The 21,206-nt window shown below is 37.3% G+C and overlaps 1 protein-coding gene across 1 annotated transcript in view; it reads right to left on the bottom strand.

The window, feature by feature from the left end:
• LOC137295934 (leucine-rich repeat serine/threonine-protein kinase 2-like) overlaps positions 1 to 21,206 on the bottom strand; it is a 187,241-nt gene that overhangs the window by 39,622 nt on the left and 126,413 nt on the right. Inside the window, exons 22-29 of the mRNA XM_067827524.1 lie at positions 16,628 to 16,801; positions 15,508 to 15,777; positions 13,902 to 14,045; positions 12,738 to 12,859; positions 11,550 to 11,580; positions 2,470 to 2,687; positions 1,705 to 1,815; positions 848 to 984 (exon numbers count right to left, since the gene is read on the bottom strand). Coding sequence (XP_067683625.1) covers positions 848 to 984; positions 1,705 to 1,815; positions 2,470 to 2,687; positions 11,550 to 11,580; positions 12,738 to 12,859; positions 13,902 to 14,045; positions 15,508 to 15,777; positions 16,628 to 16,801 — 1,207 coding nt within the window. The remainder of the gene's footprint in view (positions 1 to 847; positions 985 to 1,704; positions 1,816 to 2,469; positions 2,688 to 11,549; positions 11,581 to 12,737; positions 12,860 to 13,901; positions 14,046 to 15,507; positions 15,778 to 16,627; positions 16,802 to 21,206) is intronic.

Genomic DNA, 21,206 nt, shown 5'->3' with positions numbered 1-21,206 from the left:
CTAGAACTAGGATCAGAACAAGGACAGGTCTACAATAAACTGTCAATCTAACTGGCACAACCTCTACACCCATTTGCGTAGTTTGTGATAACTGAACTGAACTTGCCTCTTCAAGGCTTTGAGAGTCCCCATACTAACCCAAGGAAAAAGAACAAAACAATTATGGGAAGGTACACCAGGTCACTGGTTGGTTGGTTGGTTGGTTGGTTGGTTGGTTGGTTGGTTGGTTGGTTGATTGATTGATTGATTGAACTGGGTTTCTGGCCTATTTCGGCAATCAATCCACGTCCTCTGTATTTTTCATTACATTGATTGATTGAGTGAGTGAGTTTAGTTTTACGCCGCACTCAGCAATATTCCAGCTATATGGCGGCGGTCTGTAAATAATAGAGCCTGGACCAGACAATCCAGTGATCAACAACATGAGCATTGATCTGCGCAATGGGGAACCAATGACGTGTCAACCAAGTAAGCAAGGCTGACCACCCGATCCCGTTAGTCGCCTCTTATGACAAGCATAGTCGCCTTTTATGGCAAGCTTGGGTTGCTGAAGGCCTATTCTACCCCGGGACCTTCACGGGTCTTTTTCATTACAGCAAACTTATAAAAGTACATGGAGGGTAAATCGTGAACACATTTTAGAATAGTTTTTCACAATACTTCTGATACTATAAACACACCTTGGAAAGAACAAGCTTTCCAGTTGTTATGAATGAACATTCTGGACAGCACTGTTTCTGGGTTTTCAAATACAGATATTTTAGCAAAAACATTTTATGATGTACTACATTAATTTTATGAAAATCCACTGCATGAGAATAATGAATCATGTGAAGCAATGACTTACTTGTAAAGAATCAGCTTTTCCAGATTTGGCATGGCTTTGTCAATTTTGTCTGGAAAGTGTTCAATCTGATTGGATGACAGATTCAGTTCCCTGATGCTGTAGATACCAGACAGGTCCTTGTTGCTCAGATGGGTGATCTGTGTCAAAAATAAAAGGAATCCAAATATGAAATTATATTCAAATCATCTGAGTCTCTGTAACAGACAATACCAGGTGGGTAGCGCCTGAACAAAGAGGATGCACGATGACAGTTGTAGAAAATGCAAAATCAATTGGTTATGACTCAGAGTGGCAAGGAATGTAACAGAACACCTGGTTGTGACTGAGTGTGACAAGGAATGTACAAGAGCTTACCTGGTTGTGACTGAGTGTGACAAGGAATGTACAAGAGCTTACCTGGTTGTGACTGAGTGTGACAAGGAATGTAAAATAGCTCACCTGGTTGTGACTGAGTGTGACAAGGAATGTACAAAGATTACCTGGTTGTGACTGAGTGTGACAAGGAATGTAAAATAGCTCACCTGGTTGTGACTGAATGTGACAAGGAATGTACAAGAGCTTACCTGGTTGTGACTGAGTGTGACAAGGAATGTAAAATAGCTCACCTGGTTGTGACTGAGTGTGACAAGGAATGTAAAATAGCTCACCTGGTTGTGACTGAGTGTGACAAGGAATGTAAAATAGCTCACCTGGTTGTGACTGAATGTGACAAGGAATGTACAAGAGCTTACCTGGTTGTGACTGAGTGTGACAAGAAATGTAAAATAGCTCACCTGGTTGTGACTGAGTGTGACAAGGAATGTACAAGAGCTCACATGGTTGTAACTGAGTGTGACTAGGAATTTAATAGAGCTCACCTGGTTGTGACTGAGGTCGAGAGAGACAAGGGCAGTACACACTACGAATTCATGTGGAAATGATTTCAGATTGTTGTATCGTATATCCACATACTGTAAACTTGGAAAGTGCTGGAACAGGAATTGAGGAATGCATCAGAGAACACATCTTAACTTCTTACCCTTAAGATAAATTTGTAGAATTCTGACTGGTTAATAATCAAAGCATACAAAACCATGACAGTGGATTTGCCAGGGTGTTCAAATTATACACCTTGTCAAATCTGTCATGTGACACACTACACGGGTTGTATGAATGACCTTGACCTTAGATGGAATGTGGCTGCCAAATGGCTGCTCATTTCAAAATTTTAGACTTGACGTATACAATTGAGTATAAACAGACCTCATATAAATGTATAAAAAAAATGAAACGTTTCTGCAATTCACTAGTCATTTAGCAAAACCTTCAATTTGATCAACTTTATAATAAATTAAGCCATCCTGAGTTATCTCCCTTTATAGCCATTCAGAAAATATCATGGCAAACATTTTGCATCTCATTCTGGTGAATGTTGCTGTCTATAGATAAGCTGGAAGATCTTAAGGGTAATAATGCATCCAGATGCAGCACAAAAACAAAATTCACTCATTCACTCACTCACTCGCTCTGAAGTTTACATTATTCCCAGGCCGACCTCACACAACTCAATTACAGCATACAACTATATTCACTCACTCACTCTTCAACGAAACGGTCACCACCAAAATTTGACCTTGACTGACCTTGAAGAGATTGTTGGGGAGCGTCTCCATCTGGTTGTAGCTGAGGTCGAGTTTCTCGAGGCAAGCAAAGCAGGCCAGTAATGGTGCCTCTGTTTCCAGGAGATGGGCCAAGGTACTGATCTTGTTCTGGGACACGTCCAGACATGTCATATGGAAGTCCCGCTTGAACGATGGTGCTGACTGCAAGCCGGGCAGGATTTCTGTGCTTGTATCCATCTCTGAAATTCACAAAAGTATTTGAATAAGGACACTTGTACATCACTCTAATAATAGGTTTTGTAATTCCTGGAAAATCACAAGTGACAGATACAAAGTAGAGTGATCAAAACAAGACAAATACCCAATTTACAAATGTAATTACTGAGCAATCAAAACAGTTAAGTACTGTGACATTGGTATCTAGGACTTTGATTTTTACATCACTTCATTAATTGCAAAGATTTGACTCAGTCTATGTCACACAATGACTGAAATTCTGTCCAGATTTTATAATAGCGCCAACTTGGAACACATTTTATGGTAGCTTCCCTGAGGGATGATAGTTTAGTGAGAGAAATGCATTATTCATTTTAGAGAAGTGTAATGTAAAATAGTGCCTTTAATAAACTGAGACGAAAATAGTTATAATGTTGAAAATCTAACCCAGTCAATACCTAGTAAGTCATATCATGTGCCTCATGGCCCCACTATCTGTCTATCAATCGATAAATGAGGTTTGAATCTCATGACATGCCTGTCAAAGTGAGTGAGTGAGTGTAGTTTCAAGCTGCACTCAACAATATTCCAGCTATATGGCAGCAGTTTGTAAATAATCAAGTCTGGACCGGACAATCCATAGATCAATAGCATGACCACTGACCTGCACAATTGGGAACCGATGACATGTGTCAACCAAGTCGGCAAGCCTGACCACCCGATCCCATTAGATGTCTCTCACGACATCTCACAATTTGTTATACTAATAGCGATATTTAGTATAGTTTAATGAACCACACTCTTGCCCTGCACTACTAGATCAAACCAAATTTCTTTTCTAAGATGCCAAATCTTCTGTGAGTGATCATGGTTAATTTAAGGCAGAAAACTAACAGAAAAATGATAGTGTCGGTTACCTAAATAAACAATCTTCACTCAGCGCTAACTGACTTGCTGTTCTACTGACATGTACCAGGTCAAGAAATGCATGACAAGGGCCATAACTATGTAACAAAATACATTGCTGCTCTCTATGCTGCACTGAAAATATTTTCCTTGTTTCAAATTATTGCATCACCTGGAGAAGGTCCAGGGTAGAATAGGACTTCAGCAACCCATGCTTGCCCTAAAAGGGGACTATGCTTGTCGTAAGAGGCAACTAATGGGATCAGGTGGTCAGGCTCACTGGCTTGGTTGACACAATTGTCAATGGTTCCCAATTGTGCAGATTGTTGGGCATGCTGTTGATCAGTGGATTGTCTGACCCAGGCTCAAATATTTACACACCGCCACCATATAGCAGGAATATTGCTGAGTGTGGCATAAAACTAAACTCACTCACTCTAAATACCTCTCAAAGAACAATGTAATAAGTCAAGAAACATGTGACAAGAGCCATAACTCAGAAGCAGATTGTAACATGGTTCCTGTTTTCAAATTTCATCAAGACATTTACGTCCTCAAAATCCATATCAAATTTGGTTTCCCTATCTATAATGGTTTCTGAGAAAAATGACCCCATTATCCCGGACAGATGGACGGATGGAGCTCCAACTAATATCCCGTCCCATTTCATGACAGGGATGATAATAACAACATGGAAGAAGTCACAGATGTCTTAGGGTGATAACACTTTTTGATTGATGCTTCAGTTATATTATCAGCAACATTTGTGAAACCTTGGGCTGTCCAAGAGATAAACGTGGAATTCCAGATACATAATATCTGACATCTTTCTGACATCTGTCATTAAGATAAACATGTTAAACTATGACATACTCTAAGTACTACTAGTACTCTGTTGTTCACAGTGGGTTGAAGAAAATTGTTTCAAGCCTTGTCCTTCCACAGCCCTTATTTCCTTCTTCTCTCATTTGAAAGCATGTCATGTTTTCAGATGTACTATTTCTTCTGTAGAACTATTCTAGGAATATGCGCAAACTTACTGCGGACAGATGTGACTCAAGTGAAACATGAATGTTTGTAGAACTTGTCATGAAGATCAAATGACATATATGATATTTCTTGTCTGTACGTAATAGTGGACTGACATAAAGTGACTTGGATGTTTAATTCAGATGTTGGAAAAGATGAAATTATATTTATTTTTGTATTGTGGCCTGAGATGCTTTTTGGGCAAGTTCTCTGTGGATGTTGACATTAAGTGGACAGAGTGCTGGCCATGACAACTAAAGGATAGGAGTTCATTTCACACAATAAAACCAGAAACTTTTTTACTCTAAAAAAAGCTACACCAATACAACTCACTAAATCACTATATATGTGAACTACCTTTTTCACGTCACTACTTTTCCAAAACAGAAAAATCTTCACCTAAAATTCTTAAAATATCCAACCATGATAAACGTTCAAATAATATAACTCTTACTTACAGTTTGAACAAATGAGACAGTTTTATAGGAGTAATTCAAATTCATTCAAATTTGTCAAAATGATTTTGAATGCATGACGGACAGCAAGAGGGATTATTTTGATGAAAGGATAAAAAATAATATGTGTAATTACGTAAGTCGTAATAAACTGAAACAAAAGACACATGTGCTGATATCTAAAGTAACTCATACTTCTCTTGATGTTGGTTAGTGATAGACTGAATTCACTGGCAAATAATAATCTCTAAAATCAAGAAATTAATATATTACAAATGCAAGTGTCGCATGTCTACTCATAATTCCATCATCTAAAATAATACACTATATTTTGTCCTGAACAAATCATGATGACTGACACACTGTATTTGTTTAACCAACACTAAAATTCTAGAACAAAGGAACTTAGGAGGGTGTGTCGGCTGAACTCAGTCAATAAACCTGGACACTTTAGGTCAATATCTGGTTAGACTAATGTGATAAACAAGAAAAGTAGCAATAACTTACAGAGTTGAGAGAATTATTTCCTCCAATACACTATATACACCTGCAGCTATCAACAAGGTTCGATTTCCAACCAATCAAAGTCCTTTCTGACTTAATAGGGGTGATATAGACAGCTAAAAGATCATTTTCAAATATATATCCTTTGTTTTAAATTTCTAAAAATCAAGGAATTATCTATTTCAATGAAAAAGGGAAAAACTATTTCTCTAAAACCTAACCTGTACATCTTTCCTTAAAATCCAGTTGTATTATATTTGCAAAAACAAAATTGAGAAGTGGTTAAGTTCAAATTCATTCTGTTCAGTTCATTGTTTACATATAAACAGAGATTTGTGTCTCTATGGTCTTTATGAAGGGGAAATCAAATCCTTAAGAAGCAATGGGTAATAAATATAATATTACACTCATATATTACATAAAAAGATCTCATAAAACTTTTGAAAGAATTCATTTATTACAAAATTCTTACATGTGAAATAAAATTCAGATATTTGTTTCAAAAAGTCTGTAGGACACACACACACATGTAATAATCTAAGAAAGTATATGTCATTGGGCATATGCATCTATTAAAGAGAAAAGAATTTCAAGATGGTCCCTCTGCTTCTTACACTAGTATGCTACTTGATATGAATGACTTTACCGAAAGAGGCTGCTATCTACTGATTTCATCCCACACAAGCTCATTCCCGAAACATCAGTGAGAGGCTTAGTGATCAGGTAGCAATACTACCTGTGTGCATCAGTGAACTGCATGGGGAATCTGTTCCAATAAGGTCATAACAAAGTAAGTAGCATTTTTTCAAGTCTGTTCTTTTTTCATCTCTGAAACACCTTGAAACATATTTTCCTCATATCTTTTCATTTTCCTCTGAAAATTGCTACAAATGTTTCCATAAATGTCGGAATCCAATATTTATCATGATTCGCCAAATTTTGTCTTTCATCTAAATCACATAAAATCATACAGAGAAAAATGGCATTCTGAAATTTATCAACAAATTTCCTCAGATCTTATTCCTTTTCACTTTCATAAAATTTGAAGATGAAATTGCAATATTCAGTTTGTTGTGGCTTAATCATGAACAGGATAAAAATCGTAGCAGGGCACTCTGAAGGCTTTTTCTGGTCCCTCTTGTTTGACAGGAAAAAGTGTAAGTACATGTATATCTAAGTAAACTTTCAGAGAAGTCTTTTTGTGCAAATGTTTTTCTTCTTCATGACATAGTGGAGTTCAGTGCAAATGTTCTGTCTAAAAGTCAATTTGGCAGGTTGAAAGAACTTAAAAATGCAAATCACAAATTTGTAATATTTCTTCAAAATGCTAGCATGAAAATTTTGGGGGGTGAAGGAAATAAAACTCCATTTCATTACAGACATTTACAATTTGTTATTGTTGTATTTTAACCTCAGCAGAGGAAAGGAAAAATATTTTCTTATGATTAGTGCTAGAGATCAATAAACACATGGTCTGCTAGGGTAATCCTTTTTTAACTGTTTTAAATGTTTGAATGCCATGAATCAGAAAATACAACAAAAGTATCTTGATAATGGGTTTATTTGTGAGAACACTTCAGCTTTCATTGCTGGATAAACATAAGATTCTACATATAAATTCACTCAAAACTGAAGTACTTTTTAACTTTTAAACTAGTAAGGCCTGACTTTTAACACTTTTTGATCACAGATCAGAATGGTGAAACATGTGGTTGCAGTATGCCTTTGATCCTGTTAAGGTGAGTGAGTGAGTGAGTGAGTTAGTTTAGTTTTACATCGCACTCTGTAAATAATTGAGTCTGGACCAGAAAATCCAGTGATCAACAACATGAGCATCGATCTGCACATTTGGGAACTGATGACATGTGTCAACCAAGTAAGCGAGCCTGACCACCCTATCCCATTAGTTGCCTCTTATGACAAGCACAGTCGCCTTTTATGGCAAGCATGGGTTGACGAAGGCGTATTCTACCCAAGGACCTTCACTGGTCTAATACTGTTAAGGATCAAATTGGAAAGTAAAAATGACATACTGGTACATGATTTATTGAAGAAGCACTTTGTTTCACTATATCAAGATATCCCTTGGATGTTTTCTTTTCAAGACATTAGGCCAGACCAGTTTTATTTGTTGGATCTGCTGGTCGTATTTTTCCAAGATAAAAATAAGAAACATTTTCCCCATCCAAACAATAAAATCACAACGTTACTATTTGCAAAAAATGTAAACTTACAAGACATTATTATCATTATTGTTTTTTGGCAGTATACAATTCATAAACTGCCAGAAGTAAAATACTTTTAATATTTAAAAGCAACAGTACTTTGACTGGTTATTTTGAATGTATTTTTTCTCCCTTCTGCCTTTAGGTTTTCTGAGGACAAACAACAGTAAAATGAGAAATAAAATTGGTCTGGCCTTGTCTTCCTTTCAATGCTGTATTTTAAATGTTGTCAGATCCATAAACCAGTCAAGGAGGATAAGTCCAAAGTTATACAATAAACTGCATGAAGCGTCTGTGCTTACAGTAACAATAACAACAATCTGAAGTAAACATATTGTCTTACTTATGTAAAAATATTCCACACAGGTTAACCCTCAGTGAATGGCACACCCTTGAAGTCAATCCAAGATAATGAAGTACAGATGAAGCCTCACAAGTAATTTATCCAAGTAAATAAAACAATGATAAGACGTTGTCAGACCAGAGTGAGTGAGTTTAGTTTTGTGCCACACTCAGCAATATTCCAGCCATATGGTGCCAGTCTGTATATAATTGAGTCTGGATCACAGGTCCAGTGATCAACAACATGAGCATCGATCTGTGCAACTGGGAACCGATGACATGTGTTAACCAAGTCAGCAAGCCCGACCACCCAATCCCCTTAGTCGCCTCTTACAACAAGCACAGTTGCCTTTTATAGCAAGCATGGGTTGTTGAAGGCCTATTCTACCTGGGACCTTCACAGGTCCTTACTTTAAGAACAGAATGGTAAATGATGGAGGCTTGGCAGAAGGGAAAATGATGTGGTTTTAGGGACAGTGAGACAGACTTATACCTTCCAGACATGTATTTCTGACACGTCCACTCAGTCACTTTGAGGATCAGAAACATAACAAGCATACCAAATGTTTTAATCTTCATGACACACTTCACACAGATCATCATCCAGAGCTAGTTGATATCAACCAGTTCACATATGTGCCCTGTGCTGGTCTGTTTCAGTGATCAACCAAATTGCATGAGTTCCGCATTTGGAATACTTCAACTGATAACCGCAAAATGTTTTAAAAAAGATTCTTTTTAAATTTGAAATGAGTTATAAACATTATCAAATGAACAACCGAAGGAATTTATCAAAAGTCGGTCAGAAGGACAAGCACACCAGTCTTTTATCTTGGGCAGCTGTTTTTTTGGTAAGCACAAAAACACTCACACACAATAAGAAATGGTTTTATCAGATTTGAAATAGTCAAGGTGATCCAAATTTATTCTATTTTTTCAAGCCACATTTTTGAGGAGATTGTCTTGGTATCAAAACAGGAAAGCATGATGACAACCAGAAACACTGGACTAAAATTTGAATGAAAGTCTGAACAGCAGAGTGTTAAAAGTACATTCAATGCTCCTGATAACAAAGAGACTGTAACAGTTTAGGGTCTGTGTACCATGGATAAAAATTTGTCAGTTGTCCCACAGAAAATAGTACCTAAATCTGGAAGTGGGAAAAATGAGAAAAGTTTTTTTAAAACAACAGGGCAGATGATAGGGTAGCCAAGTGGATAAAAAGTTCAATTCCTCACATGGATACAATATGTCAGGCCCATTTCTGATGTCTCCCACTGTGATATTGCTGTAACATTGCTTAAACAGTGTAAAACTAAACTCACTCACTAACTGAAACAACAGAGAGAAACACTGATTGCTCTTTGCCAGACACTACAGGTTGTTCAGCCTGACATGATCAAGTGAATACTAAACCACAGCTTTCACAGCTGGTTGGTTCTATTATTGTGAAGAGGTGCGCCTTTGTCAGCTGATTGTCAGTATGTCACAACCAATACAAGGTCGCTGTTTGACATCTCAGTGTCGAGAAATTTTCAGCAATGCCTTACTTTCTTTAAACAATTAGCTACAGATGGTTTAATGTTCCCTGTTTGGGCTTTATAGACAGCAGTGAATCGGATTCTGAAAGTAACTGACTTTATGTCAACCAAACTTAATAGCTTATGACTAAAAACAATTCAATTAAAACATGAAATGATTGTTTTTTTTCAGAAGAGTTGTTGTCCAGGACAAGTTCTGCAATGAATCCATGTATGCATGTTTTGCACAAACGCAACAATAACAATATTCTCTGCTTGTCTATTTAATGAAGTTAACTCGACCAGCTGTTTGTGCCATTTGACCTCCCAGGCTATGCATATGTAGAGTAGTTCAGGTCAAGCTGAACAAGCTGTAACACATGTACTGCTGCTAGCCACATAGCGAGATATGATACAAAAGTGGTCATATCTATGTATACCCAGTTGTAAACATGAAGGTTTCTTATCAGACACAAGCTCTGTTGTGCACCTACAATTTTGACATCACAGAGTAAATGAACTTTTAATTGATTGTTACAATATGTCATAATACCCTTTAAAACAAGTTACTGTATATTACTGTGTATGAGCCGACCCCACAGATAAGCGTACCCCCTAAATTGACATCTGGCAGTTACAGTCTTGGATGTAAAATGTAAGTATGGTACTATTGCTGTCAAGTGAATTGATATCTTGTGAACTTTGTCAGTATTTACACATTATGCAGACTAATCTTTTTTTTTTTTTTTAAAGATCTATGTGCCCAGAAAACCTTAAAGCAGGATTGGAAAAAATCAAATAAAATTATATATATAATCACCAGTCAAAGTAACATTACTCCTAAATACTAACAGTATTTAACTTTTGACACTTTATGAAGTGCATATGGGGCTAAATACAATATTAAAAAAATTCATTAAGTCTACATTTTTGGCCCATAAAACACTATGATTTTAATTATTGAGTAGGAAAAATTACTTTAAATTTCTTCGTATTCTTGAAAACATATGACAAATGAAAATAAAATTGGTCTGGCCAAATGAAGAATTGTTGAAAATGAAAAGAAATTTATCAGAAGCAGTTCAACTGTGAGGTTCCAAAGAGTAGATTTGACTAAATAGAACTGATTAACTCAAGTATTTATCTACAATGTTTCATATTATCAAACTCATGATAACATAAGCAAGTCAAATCAATTAAAGAAGAGCTATATATTCACCACAGTTGCTGTCATTGGCTATTTCTGTTACTGAGTTGTCTTGCACGTAAGTACACAATTATATTTGCAAGACACATATACACAAAGGGATTATCCTGACTGCTTGTCCAACCTTTCAAAACAAACTGACATCACTTAATGCACTACCTTTATCTAGTGATTATCACCATTAAAGAAAATAGGAGATATTCCATGTTGCGAGCATACCAATTGCCAATGCTAATGTATATGAGAAAAATAATATATATCCACACAGATGAAACATTTCCAAAGGAACGGAATAAATTGTCACATTTTCCCTCATTTCTTCTCATCATCTGTTTCATCATCATTTGTATTTTATCAATCTTTTAAATCCAACATCCCCTGCTATTTTCAATTGTATATATCATGATTTCATGTGCCGTGAAACTGGCCATGCCACAGATTACAAATTGTCATTTTTACAAAGTGAAGAAATGAACTATAAACCGAAGACTTCTGCATCACAAAACGTTATTGTCAAGAAGCACCTGCACGCCATGATGAAAACTGCAATACTAAATGCTAGTATGTAACACATATTAAGTTACTGTAACTTCAAAATGAATTTTGGTTCAAACTGATTAATTCCGTATTTTTTTCAAAATTCCAATAAAACTTTGAAACATTATCAAGTACATATATACAATAAACTATTGCTTACCTGATTCTGAAACTGTGCTTCTGTTTGAAACCTGAAAATCACACATGATATATGATTACGAATTATTACGCCTATAAACTGTGTACTAATACAACTGTCTCATATCAGCATGGAACGAATGTCTGTTAAACAGTATTTTGTTCAATAATTAAAAAATGATGTATACTTTGAATCATATTTCTGCTGTAAGTGTAAGCTGTTTAATGCTGCGGGGAAACAAATTGGGTATTATATTGGGAATATATTTGTGGCACACAGAGATAGGTTTCTGATTTGCCCACCAGACCAGACACAAGCTGATCAACCAGTGACCCAGAGGCTTACTGTGTCATCACAGTGGCTCTGTCCGGTATCAGTTACATCTGTATTCTCACTCTAAACTGACATGGCAACATATCCATAAGGGTTACTCACTAACACTCACCCTAAGAGCTATACATGACTTCTTATGGGCAAAAAGAGTCCTACCTTGGAGCTACAGAGCTACCCTTTGTCATGATATGGCTGAGATATTGCTGATGTTAATTATTAACTCACTCACTCACTCACTCACTCTATCTATCCTGACTCTGGGAGTGAGTCAATCATGACCTCTTCCTTTGGGCAAGAAGAACAAGTGAGTGTGGTTTAATGCTGCTTCTGGCAATATTCCAAGAATATACGACAGGGGACATCAGAAAGTGGAGAGTCGAACCTGGGTCTTTAGTGTCATGAGCAAATGCTTTAACCACAATGCTACCCCACGCCCCTCGGCAAGAAGAGTCTTACGTTAGAGCTACCTGACCTGTGAAGTTCCAGGACAGAATGGGTCTTCAGCAACCCATGCTTGCCACAAACAGTGACAATGCTTCTTGTAAGAGGCAACTAACGGATCAGGTGATCAGGCTCACTGACTTGGCTGACACATGTCATCAGTTCCCAACTGTGCTGTTTGACATTCATGCTGTTAATCACTGGATTGCCCTATAGCTGGAAAATTGCTGAGTGTGACATAAAACTGAACTCACTCACTCACTCACTCACTGCGGAACTACCCAGACTCTGGGAGTAAGTCAGTAAGAGTAAGACTTCTTCTGGGCACGATGAGTTCTACCTCAGAGGAATAACAGGAATACCCCTGGAAATACATTTGTCATGATCTGTAGGAATTACTCAAAAACATTCTTTCCTATGTATGTTGAGTCTCACCTCTGAGCTATAGGACTGCCCAGAGTCTGTGAAGGAGTCAATCAAGGATTTGGTCCTTTTCTCAAAATAATTATCATAACTGTGTTCCTTTTTCACCGGAGAGTATTTTCTCAGCCATTTTCCTGAAAAAGTACATAAAATAGGAATTAGAGACTAAACACTAATCACAAAGGATTATTTGTTCTGACAAATGAATGTTGCCTATGCGCCCATCGCTTCAAAACTGGACAGTTAAAGAGTAGTTACGTGGGCAATGAATCAATACAAAGTTTACTGACATAGGAGTTCAGCTTTTCACTGATGTCAAAGAATATAAATAAACAATTACAATACTCATTTCAATAGCAGATGTCTGCTACACACTGAGTCAACAGTACAATTTCTTATAAGCATGGGTTTGTGAATCGTTGGAAGTTGTTCACTGGTCTTATTTATCTTATCGAACACCTAAATGTTAATTTTGAACTGTTTTAAGCATGGGTATCAGATGGTACACTGAAGTGAACTTGTGTGAATAAAATGATTTGAATCTTGCATCTTGATGTTTGTCCTGCAGGTATTGTCTTAGTAACATCGCCGTAGTGTATTTTCTCTTCTTAGTATTCACACAGACTAAATTAGAACGCTTTGTCAAAAATTATTTACTGGAATGTGTGGCAAATCTTTTTGTAGCCATTGCTAGATTTTGCAGATGTCATAAAAAAAAAAAGAAGATTCAGAGCTATCTCCCTTCCATCAACTTGAATTCTCAAAACATCGTAATTTCCGTACATCATATGTGAGTCAATGTTATTCAAGATAAAGAAGTAAAACCACGAAATACCGAATCAGTTGCCATTGGCAACAGCTAGTTGCATTTCAATGCACCCCACCTGACTTGGCTGTTTCCTTCTCGGCATTCCTCCTTCGTGTGAACTGTGTCTATATTTTAATGATAGTTTGTTAAGCAACTTTTTTATTTTAAGGAAAGTTATTCTGGTATGATGTTCTGATTATGATCAGCATTTCATTGAGTATCTTATGTTTATTAGTTTTCAAGCTAGACTGCAATTCATTGGTCCCCTTTTGAGCCAAATACGGTGTTTTTGTGTGTGGTTGTTTTGTCTCATGTCTCCATCAATGTTTTAGCGTAGATGCTGTAAGTGTCAAAGTGCATGGATGTACCTCGAGGCTCATCCAGAGAGTTCCCAACTTTGTCTAGAGAGTTCCTGCGTGGGTCAGAAGGGCTGAAGGGTATATTGGCACCAGTAAGAGTCGTTTGTTTCCATTCTTCCAATTCATCCACAGAGTGTTCAAATACTGGTGTGTCTGAAACAGTTTCATGAAGCCTGTAACATATTTTTTGAAAGCAGCATATCTCTGAGACGTAACATAGAAAATCACTGGATGCAAAGCTTTGGTGGACAGTCAGCATCATAGGTGAGGTCATGACATACAGGATGGACAACATGAAAGTGGCTCATAGGATGTGGGGAGTTGTCCGAGATTATCTCAAGAAGGTCATTTAAATCATTTATTGAAAAAAGGGAAAATACTTCTTGCTCGGGGTAAATAATGTGAAGGAGTTTAGTTTTATGCCACACTCAGCATTCCAGCTATATAGGTGCAGTTTGTAAAAAGTCAATTCAGGACCCGACAATCCAATGATTAACACCACAAGCATCAGCCTATCCAACTGGGATACAATGACAAGTGTCACCCAAGTCAGCAAGCCTGACCATCTGATCCCATCACTCGCCTTTTACAACAAGCATGGGTTTGTGAAGACCACTCTTAACACGGATCTTCATGGGTATGGATGAAATGAACATGTAAATGGGAAGAATAATCTTCTATATGACAGAAACTGATGGACCACATGTCCAAACATTTGTCTACACAACACATACCTTAGAAAGTAGACAAAAAGTGCATATATCACCCATGTTTCACAGTAAAAGCAATGTTTTGCTATACACCTTAACACTGTCATCAAGCAAGACCAATCCTGATTAACAACAGAATAAAGACCTGTTGTTATGACAGTATAATTAACATGCTGTAATCCATATTCCATACTCTGTCATCTGTCAACTTCAAAACAGAGTGGTGCTTGCATAGACTAGTGGTTTAAATGTTTGCTTGTCTCATCGAAGATCCAGGCTTAATTCCCCACATTGGTACAATGTGTGAAACTTGTTTTTGGTGTCTGCCAATGTGATATTGCTGGAATATTGCTAAAATCAGTGTTAAGCCATACTCACACACTCACTCAAATCAGAAATGTACATCCAATATACTAGTACTTGTCCTTCAGTTCATGAAAACGGCAGTCCAGATACACAAGCTTGCCCTTGCTCACTGGGTGTAATGATGAGCATGTACAAGTTGTGTGGATATGAAACTAATGTTCATTAATTAACTGTTTTTGGGCGTGAGGGTGAGTATTTTAAGGAGAGTAACAATATTCTCTTTGAGGACAAATTTAGTTAAAAACATTTGATATTTGGATATTATCATACCATTAGGTCTTACATCAGAATATTTATGGATGTAATAAAAAGACAAGCTTTATGGATTAACAACTTCTTTATTCAGATGATGCAATGTTTCTATACAGATTCTCGTATCGTTGTCAAGCTAGTATCCTTGACAATGATACAAGAATCTGTATCAAAACGACGCATCATCTGAATAAAGAAGTTGTTAATCCATAAAGCTTGTCCTTATGTTACTCTCCAACTCCTAAATAATGCCACTCAAAGAAGTTACTTATATATGGTAGTCCTACCTAATACGTCTCCATTACCAGGGCTAGTTGGCACTACAGCATCATTTCCAACGCCTGATGTCAGAGACTTGCCCGGATCTGAGATCTGGCCTTGAGGTTTTGTGGCTGGCAGAGACTTTGGAGGTGATGACTTAGTCGGAGACATCTGACCTGGACTGGATGACTGTCCATGTGTCTTCCAAGGACTGGAAACTCGCTTGCCATTTACAATCCGGAAAATGTTTTTGGGCAAACTACGAGGTCGTTTGGTTTTTATATCCTGGATGCCCTCTGTGAACACAAAGCCTGTGGTATGCCAATTGTATATATATATAGTTTCATGCATCTGTTCATCAACCATTTAGCCCAATGTAAACAATTCTTGTTAGTATAGTAATTATTCATCATCAAAGCCAATGTTATTCATATCAGCAATTATCAATTAATACTCTAGCCAATACTGTTAACTAGTCAAAATTGTCAACAATTCATATCAGCAATTCTAGATCACCTGCAGGCATATATGTATAGCATTCATATTCACTAATCATCTAGCTAGAATTATCATCCATTCACATTCATATTCACCTATAATCTCTCCAAATTTCCAGTCATCTGCATCATCTGGCCAAAATTGAACACCATTTTTACATTACTCATTGGATCACTGGGTTTACAAACATCTCTTTTGCCCATTCTCAAGGCAGACACATATTGTAAGACCATAATCTGACAAAAAGTCCTACTGTCAGCAATCAAAGGCAGCAAAAGAGTTTTTGAAATATTCTCCTCTCAAGACATGAAGGACAGAAACAAATGAAAAAGGTTGGATGATTTTCAAACATGCTGAAAGACCTGGTATAATACTGGATAGATATTAGTAGGGTGTTTCCTACTTCATTTGAAACTACCAAATGAATTGAATTTTCATGTGATGAAATAAGATTTCATCAGGTGAAAATACTTTTTACACTCTTAAAATACTTGTCTGTTTTCATCCAAACAACTCATTTTTTTTCATATTTTCAAAATTTTCCATGATATGCATAATGTATCCAGACTGTGTAGGTTTACACAGAGTGATGCAGGATCTGATTGTTCCTATCCAAAGGTGACAGGAATATTTCACCATCAGTCATACCTTCCCATTCCACAGTTTTAGAAGTGTCTTTGGTTACATCTCCACTAAGGCGTCGGTATCGGAAATAATGATGTCTGTTGATCTCAAGCTGGGAGTCACTTGGGGAGTAGCGTAACCGTTTCTGACGTCTCTGTTCACTTCGCTTCAACTTCTCCACAAGGTGTATCCCAGCTCCTACAAAACAAGAACAGACATTAACATTGGAAGTCCCTCATTGTGTTCAGTCCTCCTCAGCTTGTCCACAAGATGTATCCCAGCTCCTACAAAACAAGAACAGACATTAACATTGGAGGCCCCCTCATTGTGTTCAGTCCTCAACTTGTCCACAAGATGTTTCCCAGCTCCAACAAAACAAGAACAGACATTAACATTGGAAGTCCCTCATTGTGTTCAGTCCTCCTCAGCTTGTCCACAAGATGTTTCCCAGCTCCAACAAAACAAGAACAGACATTAACATTGGAAGTCCCTCATTGTGTTCAATCCTCCTCAGCTTGTCCACAAGATGTTTCCCAGCTCCAACAAAACAAGAACAGACATTAACATTGGAAGTCCCTCATTGTGTTCAGTCCTCCTCAACTTGCCCACAAGATGTTTCCCAGCTCCTACAAAACAAGAACAGACATTAACATTGGAGGCCCCTCATTGTGTTCAGTCCATCTGTAGAAAACCCAGTCTTGTAGCTGTAAATCCGTGAAGGTCAGGGGTAGAATAGGCCTTCAGCAACCCATGCTTACCATAAAAGTCAACTATGCCTGTCGTAAGAGGCAACTAATGGGATCAGGTGGTCAGGCTTGCTGACTTGGTTGACAAATGACATCGGTTCCCAATTGCGCAGATCGAAGCTCATGTTGTTGATCACTGGACTGTCTGGTCCAGAATCAATTATTTAAAGACACTGACATATAGGTGGAACATTGCTGAGTACAGCATAAAACTCAACTCACTCACACACTGTAGCTGTAAATAAAACTAACAGCTCTTAATAAAGACCAGCAATGAATGATGCAATTCCACTTCACAAGTTAATAACGTCAGACTGAGTTGGCAATCTGACATTAAAGTTAATATTTTGGTGGTCGGATGTAATTTCTTGTCCTTTTTTCAAATGCTTTGATGTCACAGAAGTCTGATCATGATTATTAAGTCAAACAAGTAATTCAACTGAAAAATATTGAGTCTCAAAGCAGGGTTACAGACAAATAATATACATTTAATATCAGAAATTCTAATTGATTTCTTTGATCTATAAAGCCTGCATGTACACGATGGAAACAAAATACACCGAAAGGCAAAACAAAAGGCCACCCAAATATCCTTCTGCTTCAAACAGCAACAATATTCTCCATGAGTACTGATAACAGCCATTCAACCATAACTTTGTAAAAAACGAGAATTCACTTCACAGTTTGTATTGAAACTAATGATGATAAACATTTTACACCTGTATTCATCAAAGCTTCAAAGTTTTGTCTTGTGATCATGAACATCCTCATAAGATAAAAGGGAAGACACCTAGCTATATTATTAATGCAGATACAAGTCACCAAGTAATTACAATGATACAGGCACGAGTACAAGGGAATGGCAATCCATTTTCAAAAAGTCTTAAGACCTTGTTCAAAGTCTAAAAACCACTGATAGAAAATAATCAAAAGTTATCAGCTCAGCAGAGGAAATAAAACTTAAGGTTATTTAAATGAACTATTTGACCTTACCAACATTTCTGAATGGTAACAAATTTCATTTAGCACTTGCTTACAAAACTTCACTCATGAATATTGGACTCATCATTGTCAACTGAAACATTCCTTAATGAGGCAGCCTACTGATATAGGCGCTGGCAAAATGTATTTGACTAACTGAAAAACTTCAGCATTTAACAATTATGTGTACAGCACAGACTAGTCGGTTTCCATAATTATCCCATCTGTAGTGTTTACTTATATTTAGGCTGTTTGATCATAATCCTCTAATCCCGAATGACATTGGTATGTAAACCAGAGTCCATATCCTGTAATTATTTTGTGTTATTTCCTGTTTCTAACAAACACCAGCCAACTATGATCACATGCCGCTATTTTCAGTACAAACACACACTTCGTCTGAATAACAAGCACAAAAGTGTAGCTCACCTGGTTAAAGACATCCCACATGTGGCTATCAAAGTCAGTACCTATGTCTAAAGCACCTGCAGCAAAAAGACCACCCTTGTTACCTAGTGACTATCCAAACTTTGACATGTGTCATGACAGCATGCATGTCAACATCAAATATAATGTGACATATCTCCATTCTGTAATGCTAAATACACTGAACCAATTTGTCATCAGAGCATTGTCTGGAGTCTGATTCAAATAGTCAGATGCAAAATTCATTCCGTTAAACCAGACAGTCTGTACCAAGTAAGGTCTCTCTATTGGAAGATATTGTATGGTACAATTCAACATAACCTTCAACATGTTGAGTTAGAGCCTGTGTGTTTTAAAATATCAACTATTCCCTTTAAAACTATTCCCTTTAAAGCCATTTTGATCACATTCCTTAAGATGAATTATCCTTATTAATCAAAGTTCCTGTGCACCTATGTGTGCAAATACAGACTGACTTCTTGTCATTTATCTGAGGTACTTACGTGAGACGACCAGGTGAGCTAACAACTGTGTTGACAATTCTTCCACATTATGCCTGTTCAAGACCCTAAACCATTCTCTACATTAAACAAATTCATCTCTTAGAGCAGTCAGTAACACAATCTCATGGTTCTATGTGGAACTGGAAGATTGCTTCCAGTAGGAATTCCTAACAGAGAATATTCCTTACTATTTTACCAACAACAGTTGAGAGTCTCGTCTTCACAGTAACTGCTTGCTAGTTTCAAAACAGAACTGACAGTGACAATGTTTTTCCATCTTTATTGGATATTTCTCACAAATCTCGTGGCTTGTCAACAGCTAAGGGAGGCATGGACTGAAATACTAGATTCCATCAACTACACAAGAGCTAAGAAGCCGCCATTTCATCCTGAACATTCAAAAGTAAATATTTCTATTTACTTTGTACTTGGGGCTATATTGGACCTCAATTCTGTGGAACAACTTCTAACATTTACTGCATCTATTGGCATTTCCTGGACAGATCCTAGTCTGTCCTGGAACAAGTCACTTCATAATGGTAGCATTGATATTGAGTCTCATCAAGTATGGCTACCACAAATTAATTTATTAAATGCTGTGAGTGATGCATCTCTCTTCTCATCCAGATCTTTCCTTATGAGTCTTAAAAATGATGGCATTGTTGTTGCACACACATCTGACATGTTCAAGACCATATGTGTGACGGATGCCTTTCAGTTTCCTTTTGATGAACAGAGATGTGAGTTGAACTTTCATACCTATCGAGACTATATCAACTTGCATGTCACACCTATAACCCATAACGAATACAGGTCATCTGAATGGACAATAAGACAAATGACAAGTGGAGATCCAAACATTAGTGGAATTGCTCTCCATTCATTGACCTTGACTCTTATGAGACAAAGTCTCTTCTATGTGTTAAGCGTTATTATACCAATGGCCTTGACCTCCATCATGAATGCGTTTGTCTTCATCCTTCCTGCTGATTCTGGAGAGAAAGTATCCTTTCTGGTTTCCATCTTTGTGTCACATGCTGTGTTCCTCAACTTTGTCTATGACATCATGCCAAGGACATCCACCAGAGTTCCAAAGATCATGATCTATCTCATCTGTATCCTCCTTCAAAGCTTCCTGGCACTCCTGGCTGTCATAACAACCCTCAGAGTCAGGAACAACAAAGTCCAGGGAGATCACAAGAGAGTTTCAACTGTGGCAGACAAGAAAGAGGGTGATAACTCTACAGGGATGTCCAAGATGAAGGACAGACTCCACAACTTGAATTCTCAGAAGTTGGATAACATCCTCTTTGTGGTATTTCTATCAGTGGCCATCATCAACACTGTTATTATTGTTGTCTAACACACATCCATTTGCAGTTGGAAAGGTCACTAACATATGTTTTGCACGTGTTATTGTCATAGTGAAACCTTTAGGACATCTTGAGACATTTTAAGGGATTACATACAGACTTGTTTATGTTAATTCTTCAAAGATTTTATTGCACTGATATGCCAGGAGATGTCCACATAAAGAAGGTAAGAAATTGGATGGTGTGAGACATCTTGGGACATTTTAAGGGATTACATACAAACTTGTTTATGTTAATTCTTCAAAGATTTTAATGCACCTGTATGCCTGGTGATGTCCAATTAAGGTAAGAAATTGGATGGTGTGATTTGACTTTGTCCAGGGAGAAAGTGAATGTATATCCAGCTATCTGTCAACGACCATGTATTTGTTGATATCCCGAACATTTCTGACAATTTGACTGTCAGACAGTGTCGAGGGAGCAGAAATGTCAATACCAGCTATCTGTCAATGACCATGTATTTGTTGATATCCCGAACACCTCTGACAATTTGACTGTCAGACTGTTTTGAGGGAGCAGAAATGTCAATACCAGCTATCTGTCAATGGCCATGTATTTGTTGATATCCCAAACA

Source organism: Haliotis asinina, chromosome 9 (genome assembly GCF_037392515.1).
Source record: "Haliotis asinina isolate JCU_RB_2024 chromosome 9, JCU_Hal_asi_v2, whole genome shotgun sequence".
In the NCBI taxonomy this organism is placed as follows: Eukaryota; Metazoa; Mollusca; class Gastropoda; order Lepetellida; family Haliotidae; genus Haliotis; species Haliotis asinina.
This window is presented reverse-complemented; position numbering and strand designations above follow the sequence as displayed.